The sequence below is a fragment of the Rhinolophus sinicus genome, linkage group LG01 (assembly GCF_036562045.2).
Source record: "Rhinolophus sinicus isolate RSC01 linkage group LG01, ASM3656204v1, whole genome shotgun sequence".
In the NCBI taxonomy this organism is placed as follows: Eukaryota; Metazoa; Chordata; class Mammalia; order Chiroptera; family Rhinolophidae; genus Rhinolophus; species Rhinolophus sinicus.
In genome coordinates, this window is record NC_133751.1 from 154,950,595 (window position 1) to 154,966,413 (window position 15,819).

The 15,819-nt window shown below is 36.5% G+C and overlaps 1 protein-coding gene across 2 annotated transcripts; it reads left to right on the forward strand.

The window, feature by feature from the left end:
* G6PC2 (glucose-6-phosphatase catalytic subunit 2) lies at positions 1 to 9,969 on the forward strand. 2 transcript variants are annotated; one of them, XM_019727498.2, is made up of 5 exons: positions 1 to 224; positions 838 to 947; positions 2,901 to 3,012; positions 5,006 to 5,121; positions 5,947 to 9,969. In XM_019727498.2, the coding sequence occupies exons 1-5, from the start codon at positions 7 to 9 to the stop codon at positions 6,456 to 6,458; spliced, it is 1,068 nt and encodes a 355-aa protein (XP_019583057.1). In that variant the 5' UTR covers positions 1 to 6; the 3' UTR covers positions 6,459 to 9,969. The 2 variants fall into 2 exon arrangements, with proteins under 2 accessions (XP_019583057.1, XP_019583058.1); XM_019727499.2 differs by lacking the exon at positions 5,006 to 5,121 and having other exon boundaries at positions 5,947 to 5,971.
* Positions 9,970 to 15,819: the final 5,850 nt, after the last annotated feature.

The following is a 15,819-nucleotide window of genomic DNA, read 5'->3' on the forward strand; positions in this document are numbered from 1 at the left end:
TTCAAGATGGATTTCCTGCATAGGAATGGAGTGCTCGTTATTCAGCATTTGCAAAAGGATTACCGAGCTTACTACAATTTTCTAAATTTTATGTCTAATGTTGGAGACCCCCGGAATATCTTTTCTATTTATTTTCCACTTTGGTTTCAACTTAATCAGACAGTTGGAACCAAGATGATATGGGTAGCAGTCATTGGGGATTGGTTCAATCTTATTTTTAAATGGTAAGATTTCTGTTTTGTTTCATTTTTCCGACAGCTTATTCTTAAATTTATAGCTTTGGCTTAATAATCACATTTTAAATGCATATAGTTTTACTTGGAAAATCTTTCAAATGTATCAGTTAACTTGAAACACCAATTCATAAATAGAACTCACAAAAACCATAGAAATGTATGCTTACATACAAATGTACATTTATATACAACTGTATACTAATGTACAAGTAAGTTCCAAAATCCTGTAACACATATGCTGTGATTAGACAAGAAGTTAGTTAAATGAACAGCACTATAATGAAAAGACTGATGATTCCAGGGACCACTTTGATATTCCTAGTCTAAGTACCCAAAGCACCCACAGGACTTCCCCTACAAGGAAAAAGTCCCTGTTTTTATTGAAAGCTTTTATTGAAAGAATGCCCAAACCCCAAATGACTATGTCATCCTCTATACTGAGAGACAGACCAGAACTCAAGTTCTTCCAAAGTTTTTTAATCATGAGGTCTCCCTATCAGCCCTCTGCTTGAATCATTTTTATAGGAGAAAATAACTAGTCTCCAATTAAGTAATGGTTGTGTGTTTAAATATATGCATATTTATATTTCTTTAAATACAGGATATTATTTGGTCATCGGCCTTATTGGTGGGTCCAAGAAACTCAGATTTACCTAAATCACTCAAGTCCATGCCTTGAACAGTTTCCCACTACATGCGAAACAGGTCCAGGTAAGCAATCAAGTTACTAAAGATATTCCAACAGGGAGTCATTATTTATGATTATTATCTAATAACTGTATGATATCAGAGAGAGTATCAAAGAAAGTGTAATCAGTGAGGGTGCTAAAAGTTTATAAGCATAAAAATTGCTAATGGGAAAGAAAAGAAGTTTTATGAATAATCAAATTTCATTGTTATCTATAGAAGGGTAAGTTAGGAGACTACTCAAATGGTTTTATATTTGGTATTTATTTTTTGGAACAATGTAATGGTTTGGAACTAAAACAAACAACAAACAGTTAGCTGAAATAAGTTGCCAAAGAACTATATTAAAATCCTAGAAATGTTGATTTCTTTCCTGTTGAGCAACTTTCAAGTAATTATAGGTCTTCTGAAAATCTCATGAATGAGGAAAAAATAGACAAGTTTTCTGTAAGAAAGGTAAGGACTTCCCAGTATTACTATTGTCAGTAAAGATATCTCTGAACTTACAATGATTTCTTTAAATTTTTTTTTTCTCTTGTATGTAAGTATGTAACTAGGCTTCTTGGGCCACTTTTTAAAAAGTTATTATTATAAGTAAGATTCTGTATGAGTGTACAACCTTTACTATAGAAATTGAAGACTATAAAAAAGTTTTTTGAAATATGTACATAAAGGAAATTACTGATGTTGTTTTAATTTATAAATATGTGTTATACTTCACCATAGTTTATTACATAAATCCTTGCCATTTTCAATCCTTTGAAATTAGCCCTGAATATAGTGAATGTGTAAGTTCCTAGTGAGTTGTCTGAATATCTTTCTTTTTTGCTCTCATAAACGTATTACCCATCTGTTATATTACTACCACACTGTACTATAATTAATTCTTTATATATCTGGCTCCTCCAGTAGACTGTGTGTTCCATCAGGTCAGGGATGGTGTGTGTTTTTATCTTTGTGAACTCAGTGTGGGATGGATGGATGAATGGGTGGGTGAATGGATAGATAACTTTTGAGACAATTGAAGTGTTACTTTTTAAAAAAATCCCAGCACTTCCCACATATGTTCTATCTTTTGATACATTTACTGGGGGTGGGGGGGGGAGAAGAAGAAGAAGAAGAAAAAAGATACATTGCATCCTATATTCACTCCCTGGAGATGTATAACTCACTTAAGCACATAAAAGTCTCTGAAAATTCCTGCATAAGAAATATATTTGAAAGAAATAGATCTACAAGAAATATATTTGTCTTTGTTTGGTTTAACTTAGTGTTTTTCAAAAAGAAACTGGTGATTAACCTGAATAGATCTCCACTTGGTAAAGACTCAGGGAGAATATCAAAGTAAAGCGATTTTTTAAAAAATCAAGCTGCCTGGGAAGGACATTTTGGGAGTAGAAAGGCTACCTGTCTGCAGGCTTCTTCTGGCAGGACTGATGTCCCCTTTACAGCTTTTCCTCATGCATTTCATAACAAAGACTCCCAGTGAAGCGGCTGCCCACAAGGCAGGCATAGAGGTAGCTACTGGTACTAGCGTGTAGTAGTCCATTGGTAAATCAGACATAGCAGTAATATCTTTGACTTTTCAGCCCAAGGAAAATAAACTGATTCAAGATCCAATACAAGTACTTTAATTTTATCATCAATTGAAAACAATTAGATATAAGGAATGAGTAGAGAGATATGGCAGATTTTGGTGCAACACCCTGATTTCTTAATTTGCCTTGAACATTTTAATTTCTGGAATTTGATGAACTTGAAAACTGTGGGGGGGAAAATGAAATAGTGTTTTGAAGCTTAATTTAACTCAATTTTCTTTATTTCTACCTATGTCTAGACATTGTATATAGCCTGTGCCCTGTGGTTTGTTTCTGAGTTATTTGTAATTTTTATGACTTATATGCTACTCTACTGTCCACTTCTGATGTTGATACTCTGTTACCCACCTTTCAAATGGATTGACACTTGTTCTTATAGGAAGTCCATCTGGCCATGCAATGGGCTCATCGTGTGTCTGGTACGTCATGGTAACCGCTGCCCTGAGCCATACTGTCAGCGGGATGGATAAGCCATCTACCACTCTGCACAGGTCAGCATTGCTCCAGTTTCTGTAGCACTGGAACATGTCAGCTTTGAATACAGAAAAGTCCTTTTAAAAATTTATTTTAGTGTATTTTCAGTTCTTGAAATGTGCTTAGTCTATTCCATCATAACCAAAATAACAAAATGAGTAGAAAATAAATATTTTGCTTTAAGATAATGTCCTAATTACCTCACAGCTATTGCCACATTATAGGGTGGGAAATGTTTAATTGATTAATGATTTGCTAAAATTGCTTTTGGGTCTCCATAGTACAATAATCACTTTGGTAGCTTGTAAATAAGTTATCTACATATAAGGAAATAATTTGGCATGTACATTCCCTTGCTTTAAGATTAATTAGAAACTTTAAGAATCATCATTACACTTGAATGCATCATTTAAATTAGGACAATTATGCTTCTTTCTTTGATTAGCCAATGCAATGTTTTTGACATAAATAACGTAGTCTAGCTTTAAAGACTATGCAAACTTTTTAATTAAAAGCTTTCTAGAGACAAACTTAAATTTGAATGTCAGTAGATTTAATGTTAGTAGATTTGTAATGTTCAGAAATACCTAGAACTTTAAGATTACTCAAAATTTTTCTAAGAATTGGGCTATTTCCTTCTCTTCTTTCCTGAAATATTAATACTTTAACTATTATTAAAACAATCCTGAGCATCAATTTGCTCATAAACTACTTGAGATAAGATTTTTCAGTTAATTGCTTAAAAAAATACTAACACATATACCAAAGTTCTTTCAAAATGAAAAATTTCCAATATCCATCATATAGTCCACTTTTGAGAGTAGAATTGGATAATATAAGAACCCAATGACCAAATGAATTTGGGCATGTTTAAAGTTTATTCTAATGTGACAGACTATGCACTGTATGACTTATCCAAAAGCAACAACAGTAAAAAGTTGTTGTAATTTTAAAAAATTAGCATTTTCCATCTACAGACAATTTCTCAAAATAGGAATCTAGATATAAGCTTTATGTTTTCTCTGTAGTTCATTTCTTCTTCCAATTTCCAAACCTGGAAAAATAGTTGTTTTCTTTTTAAAAAAAAAATTCTCATAATTCTTTTTTGAGTTTTATAACTGCAACATTTCTTCATCCATCAAAATGTATTTAGTATCTACTCCTTGCCTTACTATTACCAAATCCTTGTTTATTCTTTTTCCATGTGGAAACCCCTGCTCACTTCCTCTTTGGAAGTCTCATTTCTCTCTATTCCTTAGTTGTTCAATAACCAAAGTTTGGTCTGATTATCAGGAACAAACCACTCAGAACCCCCAAGGAATCTTAAAATTCAATATTGCTAATTTTTTAATTAAAGTAACAGGCATTGCTTGGATTTTAATATTTTTAAAGTTTTTGTACATTGCTGTTTCTAATCTAAAGTATATATACCTGTAGGTCAATTCCCTTGTTCCTTGTTTCCTATATCTTAAAAGCCAAGGAATCGGGACTCTTTTGAGTCTGAAATTAAAAACAGTGAAAACTTGTCCTTGAGAGAATGCTCATGTGCTTTTCATCAGAGTGGCAGCTGCCTCTCCAGTGAGTTTCTTCAGGCAAAAAAAGGTTGAGAGAGGAAAGTAAAGAGGATGCACACTTAACAGGGAGTAAAAATTGATGCAATTCATTTTTGATCATTCTGGATATTAGTAATTCCCCAATTTGAATTTTTCCTACTCCATTAAAATAATTATTAGGGTATCAAATTGGGTTCCTTTTATAGCATTTATTAAAATCTCAGCATATAGCACTGGTTAAGTTTAATGCATTGATAAATGTAGAAACCTCTGTTAAAGATTTTCAAATCCTATGGAGCACATGGAAACAACATTTTGAAAAAAAGACTCAAGAATTTTGATATTATGTCACAGCTAGACAATCCCTCTGAGAAAGGTCATCTGGTGTCACCCCCCTAATTTTATGAGTGATACAATTTCTTTACTTTTTACGCTTGTATCTATTCTTCCACCGTAGACTGACCTGGTCATTTCTTTGGAGTCTTTTTTGGTTGATTCAAATCAGTGTCTGCATCTCAAGAGTATTCATAGCAACACATTTTCCTCATCAAGTTATTCTTGGAGTAATTGGTGGTAAATATGATCACTTACCTTTGGTTGTGTCATTTAAAAGCTTTAATGTCATTTGAAAGCTTTGTTTTATGTTGTCAGATTCTCCCTGGTAATCAGATCTCCATTCTCAGGTAATTCTGCCACGCTACTGATACTTAATGCTACCTGGGAGCTTAAGTGGTTCAACACACCTCTCAAATCCTCCATGTACACAATGGCACAGTCTCACTTAATGGGATAAACGTTAACCTCTTAGTGAGATGGACTTCTCTGAAGTGTGACTAGAACTAAGTCCAATTCCCAAACCACCACTTCAGACAGCCTGCTTGTGTCTTGTTTTGGGAGACTTAATAATGGCATTCCAACCTGCACACCATGCCAGTCTCTGAAACACCTGCAGTGATTATTACATGACTATGGAATTCATTTAGCAGCTGCTTTGTATTCCTGAAGCGCCATTCACCATGACTGAGTTTCTGCCATTCAGCCTCACATGCTTTTCAAAGGCTGTTAATTGGCTACGCAACTGAAATACTAATTACAAGCACCTAGATCAGTGCTCTGCCTATAGAATGGGTTGTCACTCAGGGCCAGGGATTCCTGAAAGATCCCCCTGTCATAATATAGGTGGCGAAAAGACCATGAGGCAAGTGTGTGTTTTAGTTACTGCCTTAAAACAAACCAATTAAAAAACAAAACAAAAAACTTTGGAAAATCGATAGAATCTAGGTGTCTAAAACCCTTCATTAGTGAAAACTATAGCTACATTTTTTAATGCAGAGAGGACTGATTCCTGGGGGGCTCAGGGGCACATGGTTACCTTCAGTGTCTCTTTCTCATCCCCAGGCATGCTTGTGGCAGAGGCCTTTGAACACACTCCAGGCATCCAGACAGCCAGCCTCAGCACATACCTGAAAACCAACCTTTTCCTTTTCCTGTTTGCACTTGGCTTTTACCTGCTTCTCAGACTGCTTGATATTGACCTGCTGTGGTCTGTGCCCATAGCCAAGAAGTGGTGTGCCAACCCCGACTGGATTCACATTGACACCACGCCTTTTGCTGGACTAGTGAGAAACCTTGGGGTCCTCTTCGGCTTGGGCTTTGCAATCAACTCAGAGATGTTTCTCAGGAGTTGCCGAGGCGAAAACGGCTACAAGCTGAGCTTCCGGCTCCTCTGTGTCATGGCCTCATTGTGCACACTGCAGCTCTACCATGCCATCAAAATCCCCACTCACGCAGAGCATTTATTTTATGTGCTGTCTTTCTGTAAAAGTGCGTCCATTCCACTGACTGTGGTTGCTCTAATTCCCTACTGTATCCACATGCTAATGAAACCAAGTGAAAAGAAGATTGATTAGAGTTGTGCTGAGTCAGTGCTCTGTGGTCCCAGGATGACCCTCCTCCTCCAACTTCCAATAGAAACACAGAGCAGGGAGAGCCTGGGGGCTTCCAATCAGAGGGCACAGGGCAGCCGCCATAGATTTCATTCCCACCTGCAGGTATATTTAGTTTGGTCTTCACAGTAGTCTTTTTTATTTTTTTCTATTTTAAGTTAGTTGCCAACATGTAAAACCCATCACATTTGACATCAAAATCAGAATTTCTGTATTTTTTATTGAAAAATCACATGATAGGGCAATAGAGGGCCTGCACTCCCACCTGGAGTGCAGGTGGGAGGGCTGCTGGCACTATCTTTTTATCACAGTCTGCAGCACCCAAACAAGGAGTCCAAGCATCAGAAGTCTTTATCATCTTCAGCTGCTTTGGGTGGTTCTGGGTATTTTAGTGGCAGTCAAATCCAAACCCCTCAGTTTTCAGATAAGGAAATGGAGGCTTGTTCAGGTAAAAGCACTCGCTTTTGTTACACCACCGGCAGACAGGATTTAAAACCCTAATATTCGAACACATGTTTCCATTACACAATGTTGTATTTCTTCACTTTCAAGAAGTAAAAATCCATAAAATTTTATGTAGGTTCTATGACAATTGCTATGTAAATCAGCTATTTTTCCAAAAATGACATTAATATGCCACATCCTGTTTGACTTACACCATGCATGAGCGTCTTGAGGAGGCCAGTGGTGGTTCTAGGTATGGATACATATTCAGAGAAAAGGAAACAGGACAGGCTACTGTCTGGGCTTGAACCTTTGCTTAACTCCTGTTCCCTGTTTTACAGTAGTACTTTCCAATATTGTAATAAATGCTGCTGAAGATACTCTGCTTAGAACACTGTTTACCCCAAAAGGCTCATCTCCTCATGACATCTTTATACTTTATCTTTAAGAGCCAATTTTTTAAAACTAGGAAAATCAAATGACTTCCTCAAGGTCGTGCTCCAACCCATGAAAACTACTAAATGCTTATACTGTTAGTTGGGTTAACCTCTATGATACTGAACTGTGAATGAAATCTACAGCTTTACTTTAGAAAATTATTATGATAGAATGCTAATATTATATTAAGAATTTCTCAGTAAGGTTTTTTTTGTCTAATTGACCTAGTAATTCTAGACTTTTAAGTTGATTACTCTGGCATATCAATCAAGTGTATTTTGAATCAGATTTTGCTACATATCTTAGTGACCTCTTATCTACCATAATGTTTCCTGTAAACTTTTTCAAGAATATCAGTACATGATTTCTTTTAGATGACATATTAAATAACCCATATTTATGAAACATAACACTGCAAGTGAATGCTATTTGATAACATATTAGCTAAGGGTAACAAAACCATAATTATTGGTCCATTTCTAAGTGTATTTATAGAGTATATTCTGTTGCTTTTACAAAACACACTTAATAGCTTTCTTTTTAAAAGGTACTTGCACTTGATTTCAGTGATTGGGTAATTCCTAAGCAAAAAGCTGAGGTGTGAAGAAAGATTATCTTAAGAATGAAATTTGTCTCATGTTGATGTGACATTTGGGATGAAAGAGAGACGACTCATTCCTAATGTGTGACTTCTGTTCATTGGTCCAAGACTCTCAGTTGTCCTTAGAAGGTCACTTCAATCCTTTCACACTTTATGATGTGTTGACCTCATGACATGTTCTTCTGCACTTGTCAGAGATCTCATTCCTGTCTAAGAGCTCTTTGTCCAAGTTTCATTTGAGATTAGTAATGTTAATCATGAAGAATCTCCATCCCAATACAGTCTCAGCCTGCTCTTCCCAAGGCCTGAGGAAACTGGGGCATTGGTAAGTAGCCAAGGGATCCTGCTACAGTGCTTGCCTCCACCATAAATCCCTTCTCGGTTGCCAGAGAGAAGCTCTTTCAGCCACCACACAGTGAGTGCTGTCTGCTGGGTGATACATCATCCTCAGAAGGGGAATAGGATGAGCTGTGGGCTTGTTTTCTATAATTAATCCCCAACAACTCTACCCTTACCTGCCATAAAACCCCAGAGTCCCCATGTGATGAGATTTCCCTTTTTACTCTCGTTGAAGTCTCCTGGAGGGGTCCATATGGTGGTAAATGGCTTTTGCAGTTGCAACTGCTTAGGCAGCAAGGGGAACAGCTTCTCACAGCCTTGGAGGAAATGTCTGCTTTTAATAATAATGGAATAGACTCTTCTGCTTCTAATTTATTTGCCAGAGTAAGTGGACTTGAGCTCATTTGACATGCTGTTATTATATCCATATATTCAAAATGTCTACACATCTACATATTCAGGAGAAAAATGTCAATATCATGAGTTTTCAGGGTGAAAATCTAGACAAATGACTTGAGAAACTGTCCAAGCAAGCATATCTTTGAAAAGAAATGCAAAGGACTTTATTATTGCTGAAACTAGCTATCAAAAACAGTGTTGAATCCCTTTCCTTTGACAACCTATTGATTGGACATCTGTCTTAGAAGGTTAAATTGGTGCCTTCTCTGGATCTATTTCAGTACAGCAGAAGGGCAATTAAAAAATTATTATAAGAGATGCCCTTGAAAGTTATAGTTCTAAATGCTTTATATTTATTCAAAGTCTGTAAATAAATTCAAGATCAAATTGGTAGATTCACATGTAAAAAAACTTGGTATAAGAAAATGTCAAAAAACTTGGTTTTAAAATGTGGTTCGTTTCTTAATTATATCAAAACTACATATTCCAGCACTTTTTAATTGGACTTTTTACAATGATGGAAATATTCTATATCTGTGCTGTCCAAAATGGTAGTCGGTACTCACATGTGGCTCTTGAGCTCCTGAAATGCAGCAAATGTCACTGAGGAATTCCATTTTATGATTTTCTTCACTTTCAATTCATTGAAATTTAAACAGTCATGTGTGTCTAGTGGCTACTGAACTGGATAGCACAGAGCAAGTGCTACAGTACTTCCCCACAACCCGCAAAAAAAAGGACTTTTTAAATATTGTCAACTGTACCACATTCCTGTGAGACAACATGAATTGGAATTAACTGCTTTATTTTATATGAAAAAATTGATTTGTTGGCAGAACATGGACAAAATATTCTCATCCCAGCCCAGGGATCTTTTGATTATCCCACAGATGTCACGTTCCAGATGAAAAAAATAGTAATAGTTACTGTTAACAAGATATAAAACATTCATGGTGATAAGTAAATCCCATTGTGATCTTTACACATTTAAAAGACATTTTTAACTTGTGTGGTAACTGACATTAAACCTTTCTGGGGCTTGAAGGATTAAAGTGACTATAAAAAGTTATCAGTAGACTCTGTTGCGTTTTTGAGGGAAACCCTCTACAGATCTGGGATTCTTTCTCTGTGCAGCTCCCTTCTCTTGTCCACTGTCCTGTGAGCTCTAGCTGCCTTGGTCTCCCCAGACTCTTAGCTCTGTTGCCTCAGATCAGGGAGTCTGGGTTTCCCCTTTCTGCATTGTGTCCTGGAAACCCTCTAAGGACCACAGAACTGAGTGGAGTTTTACCCAATCATCATAATGACATTTTGGATGGCTGGATGACTTTCTGACCAAGTCAGCCTGCTTGTCTGTCTGGGTCAGCCATACCTGTATGCTGGACACCAGTACTTCTGTGGCTATTCAGAAACTGTTTGAAAAAGTATTACTGGTGTCCAGTTGCATCTGAGGATTTTGCCCTCCTTGACTGACTGTCCTAGTCACTTTGGAAATTGCAAACAGCTTTTTAGATGAATACTTGGAACTCAGTGTTGCCAAGAAACTAAGGCGGTGTTTCTAATTTTTCCCTGTCCTCTTACCTTTAATGCTTTCCAGTGGTGATTCCACACTGAAGGTGATGTGGTGCTACTTATTAATTTAAAAAAAAAAAAGACTTTATTTTGTTTTACTTAAAAAAACAACAACACTGTTAACAGCAGGAAAGCAACAACTCCAGAAATCTCTGCCAAATGGCAGCCACTTGTGGGAAAGTTGTAAGAATTAGAAGTGCTTCATTTTAACTCTGCGAAGGACAAATGTAGTTTCTGTCCAGTTTGAGGCTGGTGTGATGTGGAGCACTAATTACTGTCCTTGCTGTTCTTTGACGGAGATCACAGTTACCACTTAGAAGAAATCACATCTCCCTTCCTTTGGTAGCACAGAAGTGACTGTTCTCAAGGTGGGAGAAAATTCAAAGGCTGAGGTTACAAAGGATAACAGAAAGCTGATTAGTTATTTTCTGTTTTGAATTTTTAAATTTCTTAGCATCTTTTCTTTCCTTCTAACATTTTGCCATGCCATTTCTGAAAAGAAGCTGTCTTCAGTTTAAAACCCTCGCTATTTCCCCAAGGAACATTGTCTGAAGGAGCTGCCGGGACAGGGAAGGTGATGAGTGCCGGGCAGCAGATTTGGTCCTGCCGAGTGGGCTCAGTGGCACAGACCAGGGACTGCCATGAGCGGCATTCGCTCCAGCAGTACCTCGGCCCATTTCCAGTGCTGGCCCAAGGGAGAGCAGAAGCCACTGCCCTGGAATGATCTGCACACTCTGCAGGAGGAGAAGGCCATATGTGTGTCTGGAACAAAAACCTAGAACTATTATAAGAGGATGAGCTTCTTTCCTCCTCTGGCTCTCACCTACCTTTGCACATCAATTGGAAAAGTCACATGCTAACTTCTATCTAAAGAAATGACTTTTTCCTGGATTCAGCCTCTGTCTTATGAACAACATTGGCCCGATTGTCATTCTTGCTCACACATCCTGCTATTAATAGGAGTCATCTAAAGGCAGACATTGCTTTCACCCATCACTGTCTGTCATAGACACCACCGTTGCCCTCAAGCTGAATAATTCTACCTTAAAAGCATATGACCCTCCAAATTTCTTTTGCTGCAGAACCATTCCAAACTCTGCCTTTTAACAATTTTTTTTTCATATGAAAGAAATGGTAGAGGTTTTGCTGTCTTTCTATATGAAGACTGCATTGACTTCTTCAAAGGAAAAGTAAATGTCTCTGTCTGAGTTTATGAGATGTAATTGTGCATCTTATTCTTTTAGCACTGGAACACTGATGCCCTGCTCGTGCCGGCCAGTCAAGAGGTAGTGCCACATATCCCTCTGTGGGTCCTAAAGGGTATCAGAACACAAGGGACAGGTGCTAGAAAATTCAAAGACAGGTAGAAGTACAAAAGAGTATAGAGTTTGGTAGCAAGACCCATGCTGTAATCTGATTCTGCATCTAACCACTGTGATGCTGGGAGGCGACTTAACATTTGTGAGCTCAGTTGACTAATTTCTCAAATCAGGGGCTTAGAATGGGCTTAGAATGGAAGGTTCATTTCAGCTCTGACATTCTACAACTCCAAGGATCTCATTCAATGAAATTGGATGAAGAGCCAGAGCACACTAAATTTTACTTACATGCCATGAACAGTCTGTAAATCCTAAAGAGTACTTCATTTTGTAATTTGCTTCTTTAACAAACAACTTTAGATGTATATATTACATTTCAGTCTTTAAAACATTCTATTCCAATTAGAATCTGTATTTTATAGCTATGAAAAGAGATGCATGGAGATGTGAAATAATATAACTAATGTTATAGGGCAAAGTTGTTAACATGAGAATATTCAGAGTTTCTGCTCACCTCTCTTACAAAAGAGATCTTATAGTTAAATTACCAGCTCCATTTCTTCTTCTTGCTGAAAGAGATACTAAAAGGCTATATATAATAACAGGCTGAGTGAGAAGAAGGGAAGGAGAAGTTTGCTTTGTGGGAGGAGAGTTGGCAGTGTTAAACCAACCGCACTGTGTGGGGAAAGTGACTAAATTTGAAATAGCATTTTAGTACAGTAGTTCATTGTGGACTTATTATGGAGCTCTCCAAGACATAAAGATAAAATTTCCTTTTTAATTCTTCATGGCTGTTGTAATGTGCTCCTTGAATGCAACACAATTCTAATACCAAATTATATGTGTATTATGCCAAGATTTTTGAGGATGAGCATGCAAAATGAAAATTAGAGATCCAGTTTCAAATAGCTTCTAAAATCTTCTTAGAGGCTCAAACAGGGCCCCTTCTGTCCATGGTTTTATTTTCTTTCTAATCCCTCTACCCATCTACCTGACAAACACTTATTATGGTCCTTTAGGTGCTAGATATGCAGGGATGAGTTCAATATAGGCCTTTCCCTGGGGGAGATCCCCAGGGGTTCCAGACTTACCTGCTATAGCTGTGATGCTGGGTTATCTCTGGCCTGTGGGCTTGGAAGGCAGACATTGCTTTCACCCATCACTGCCTTTCATAGATACTATATCTGGCTATATTATATATATTGAGACTATATGCAGCTACAAGTTACCTGGTAATATTATTCCCCATCTCTTCTAACCTACTCGTTTCAAATTCATCCTCTTCTTGAATCACTTTCTTTTCAACTGTGGCTATATCCTGCCAATGGAATCCAGATCATTTCCAGTCTAACACCAATTTTATCACGTGAGAGGATGAGAAAGCATAATCACAAAACACCAAGTCCCTAAGTAAAATTCTTGTGCACTGAAAGAATAATAAAGCAGGGTACATGGAATGTTCCTGGAAAACCACTAGGTGAGCTGCAAGGATTTGAATCCAGTGATAGCTCCTTTTCATAGCAGTGACATTTGAAAAAAGTCTGTGATTAATTCCTTCTTTTAATCAATAATTTTTGAATACCTCCAGATGTAAAGGTCATATTTTAAGGCCATTTAAACACACACCAATACTTCAACACGGCATTATTTTCTTTATACTTATGTTTCAGTATTTTTATTAATAAAAATCTAACTGTATCTATTAAGATTGAGTTAATCCATAATTAACAACAACTACAACTATGAAAAATGACTTCAGGACTTAAACAAGCTGAGAGGTATATTTTTCTTGTGTAATAGGATGGCTGGAGGTAGGCAATCCAGGCTGGAGCAACTTCTCAAAGATGTCAGGAAATCAGGCTCAGTTTGTATTCATGTTCTGCCATTCATAGTCACATCCAAATGACCACAGCATGGCTACTGTGCACCCAGGAAAGAAGAAGTGGGGAAGGAAAACAGGATTTCTTTAACACAGTCTCTATTCCAGAAGGGACATCCTTCATAGAGACTTGTGCCTATATTTCATTGACCAGAACAGTATCACATGGCCTCCCCTAGCTGCAAGGGAGTCTGGGAAGGTAATTACTTTCCAACTTCTGTAATAGAGGCCAGCAAAGGAAAAGTGGGTAGGATTAGGTGTCCAATGAGAAAACCTACAATGCCTGATGTGGAGACTTCTCATATATATATATATATATATATATATATATATATATATATATATATATATATATATATATATAAAACAATGAATGCAACTTACAGCTGCATTATTTTCCTGCAGTCTGCTAGATGGCTTCACAATAATTTACAAAGATTATAAAAGCAAAATGTTTTCTAAATTATAAAATGCTTTGTGAATGTTATCTTGAGGTATATTCAAATGATTAATTGAATTTTCAACTTCAAAGGAATTTTATGAAAACATGGTTTATCTCTTACTTTGATTCCATACTTGGTATATCAAAAATATATACTCCTAACCAATACAATAGCATTATTTTCTCTTTTCTGTAGTCATTCTTAATAATTGTAGGCACTTGTTATGGGTCACCTTGGGTGAACGTTTCCCTTTCTATCTGTAGCTATTCTGTTGTCCTCACATTTATCTCTTTGTATCTGGGAGTAGGAGCTGTACCTGAATTATAAATAGGAGGGAACTGCCAATTCACCAGCTGGCTGTGTATTCTTCTTCCTTTATCTACTGCAAATTTTGTCCTAGTGCTGATTTATTGCATTGAGTAATTGCATCCAGACAGCTACATGCCAATCATGTGTACCCTGATTACTCATTATGAGCCTCAGGATACCATACAAACTCACTAATGAGCACATTATAATGTTGGCCAGAGCCAATTAGATGATAATCATGTGCACTGCTTTATTTACAGTCCATCCATTTAAATTAATTGGGCATTTAATTGAACACAGTGTGAAAGAAATTGGAATTGGGTTTCAAAGTTTGTTTAAGTTACTTTCATCTGCCATCTCTTATAGGTAGGTGAGATTATTCACTTGATCTGAAAATTTAAAGCAAATGCAAATAGATATAATACTTATTTTATAATGGCACACACGCACATGTAAATTTATCTCAAAATGTGTTTGGAAACAGCAACCTAATTTGCAAGTTTTTAATCTCTACTAACCTCCTTATGTGACCTAATTACAGAGAGATTCTAAATGCATAAGAAATATTAATAAATCCAACACTTAGTTGGAAATATGAGGTGGAATCCTAAACCAACATGATGAAAATATTCTGATACCTTCTTAGGGTAGGAAACTTACGTTGAATTCATGAATAAATATGTGGCAAACTATACCTAATTTTGATCCCATGTATTTTTCTCTTTCAGGACACAGTATCAAAATATTCCAGGATCTACATTTTTAAATGAGCATATAATTGCCAAAAACTATATGCATGAAAATATTACTAAATTCAAAGTGTCTTTTCATTGAAATTATTTCCTAAAAGCACATGTAGAGTAGACATCAAGTAACTATATGAAAAAGAATTTCTAAACGAAAGAATCTAGAAGCCAGCTTTTCTTTTTTTTTTTTTCCTCAAATAGTAGTAGCATTTCTGGTTTATGGGCATATCCTTCCATGCAATTTTGAGATGCACCAAATGACTGAAGTTCTCTTCTCAAAATAAGTTAGAAAATGTGCTATTCCAATAATTCATAAGAATTGTTTATAGAAGAAAACCATAAATGATTCTTATAAATTAATTGGAACTAAACTTACTTTGGAAAGAGGACCTCAGGGGAATTAGATAATATGACAGCTTTTAAAGTTACATTGTGTTACACTAAACAATCTTAGGTTTTTCCCTTCTGGCCACTCAACTCAACCAGGTGAATCAAATAAAATGAAAGACGTAAAGAATTTTAACCACTCTAATAAGGGCCAATATGATTCTATTTGTAACTTCTGACACCATGATATCTGATTCTACCCAGGTCTCTTATTAGTCCAAATGGGCACCATGATCTTTGCCTAAACAAGTTTTCCAAAGTTTCTGAGTATCGTATAGGGACACATTTGAAGATTCGAAGCATAAAGGAACTGAGGCTCAGACCAGGAAATGCGTGAACCCGGATACTCTAACCCTGTCTGTCTGAGAGAGCAGCCTCTAGTCACATGTGGCTACTGTGAACTTGATGTGTGGCTCGTCTGAATTAAGATATGCAGTAAGTATAAATACACA

Coding starts and splice junctions, on each gene's coding strand:
- G6PC2 (XM_019727498.2), top strand. CDS start 7: ATGGATTTCCTGCATAGGAATGGAGTGCTCGTTATTCAGCATTTGCAA. Junction 948..2,900: donor TACATGCGAAACAGGTCCAG/GTAAGCAATCAA, acceptor TTGTTCTTATAG/GAAGTCCATCTGGCCATGCA. Junction 3,013..5,005: donor CCATCTACCACTCTGCACAG/GTCAGCATTGCT, acceptor CTTCCACCGTAG/ACTGACCTGGTCATTTCTTT.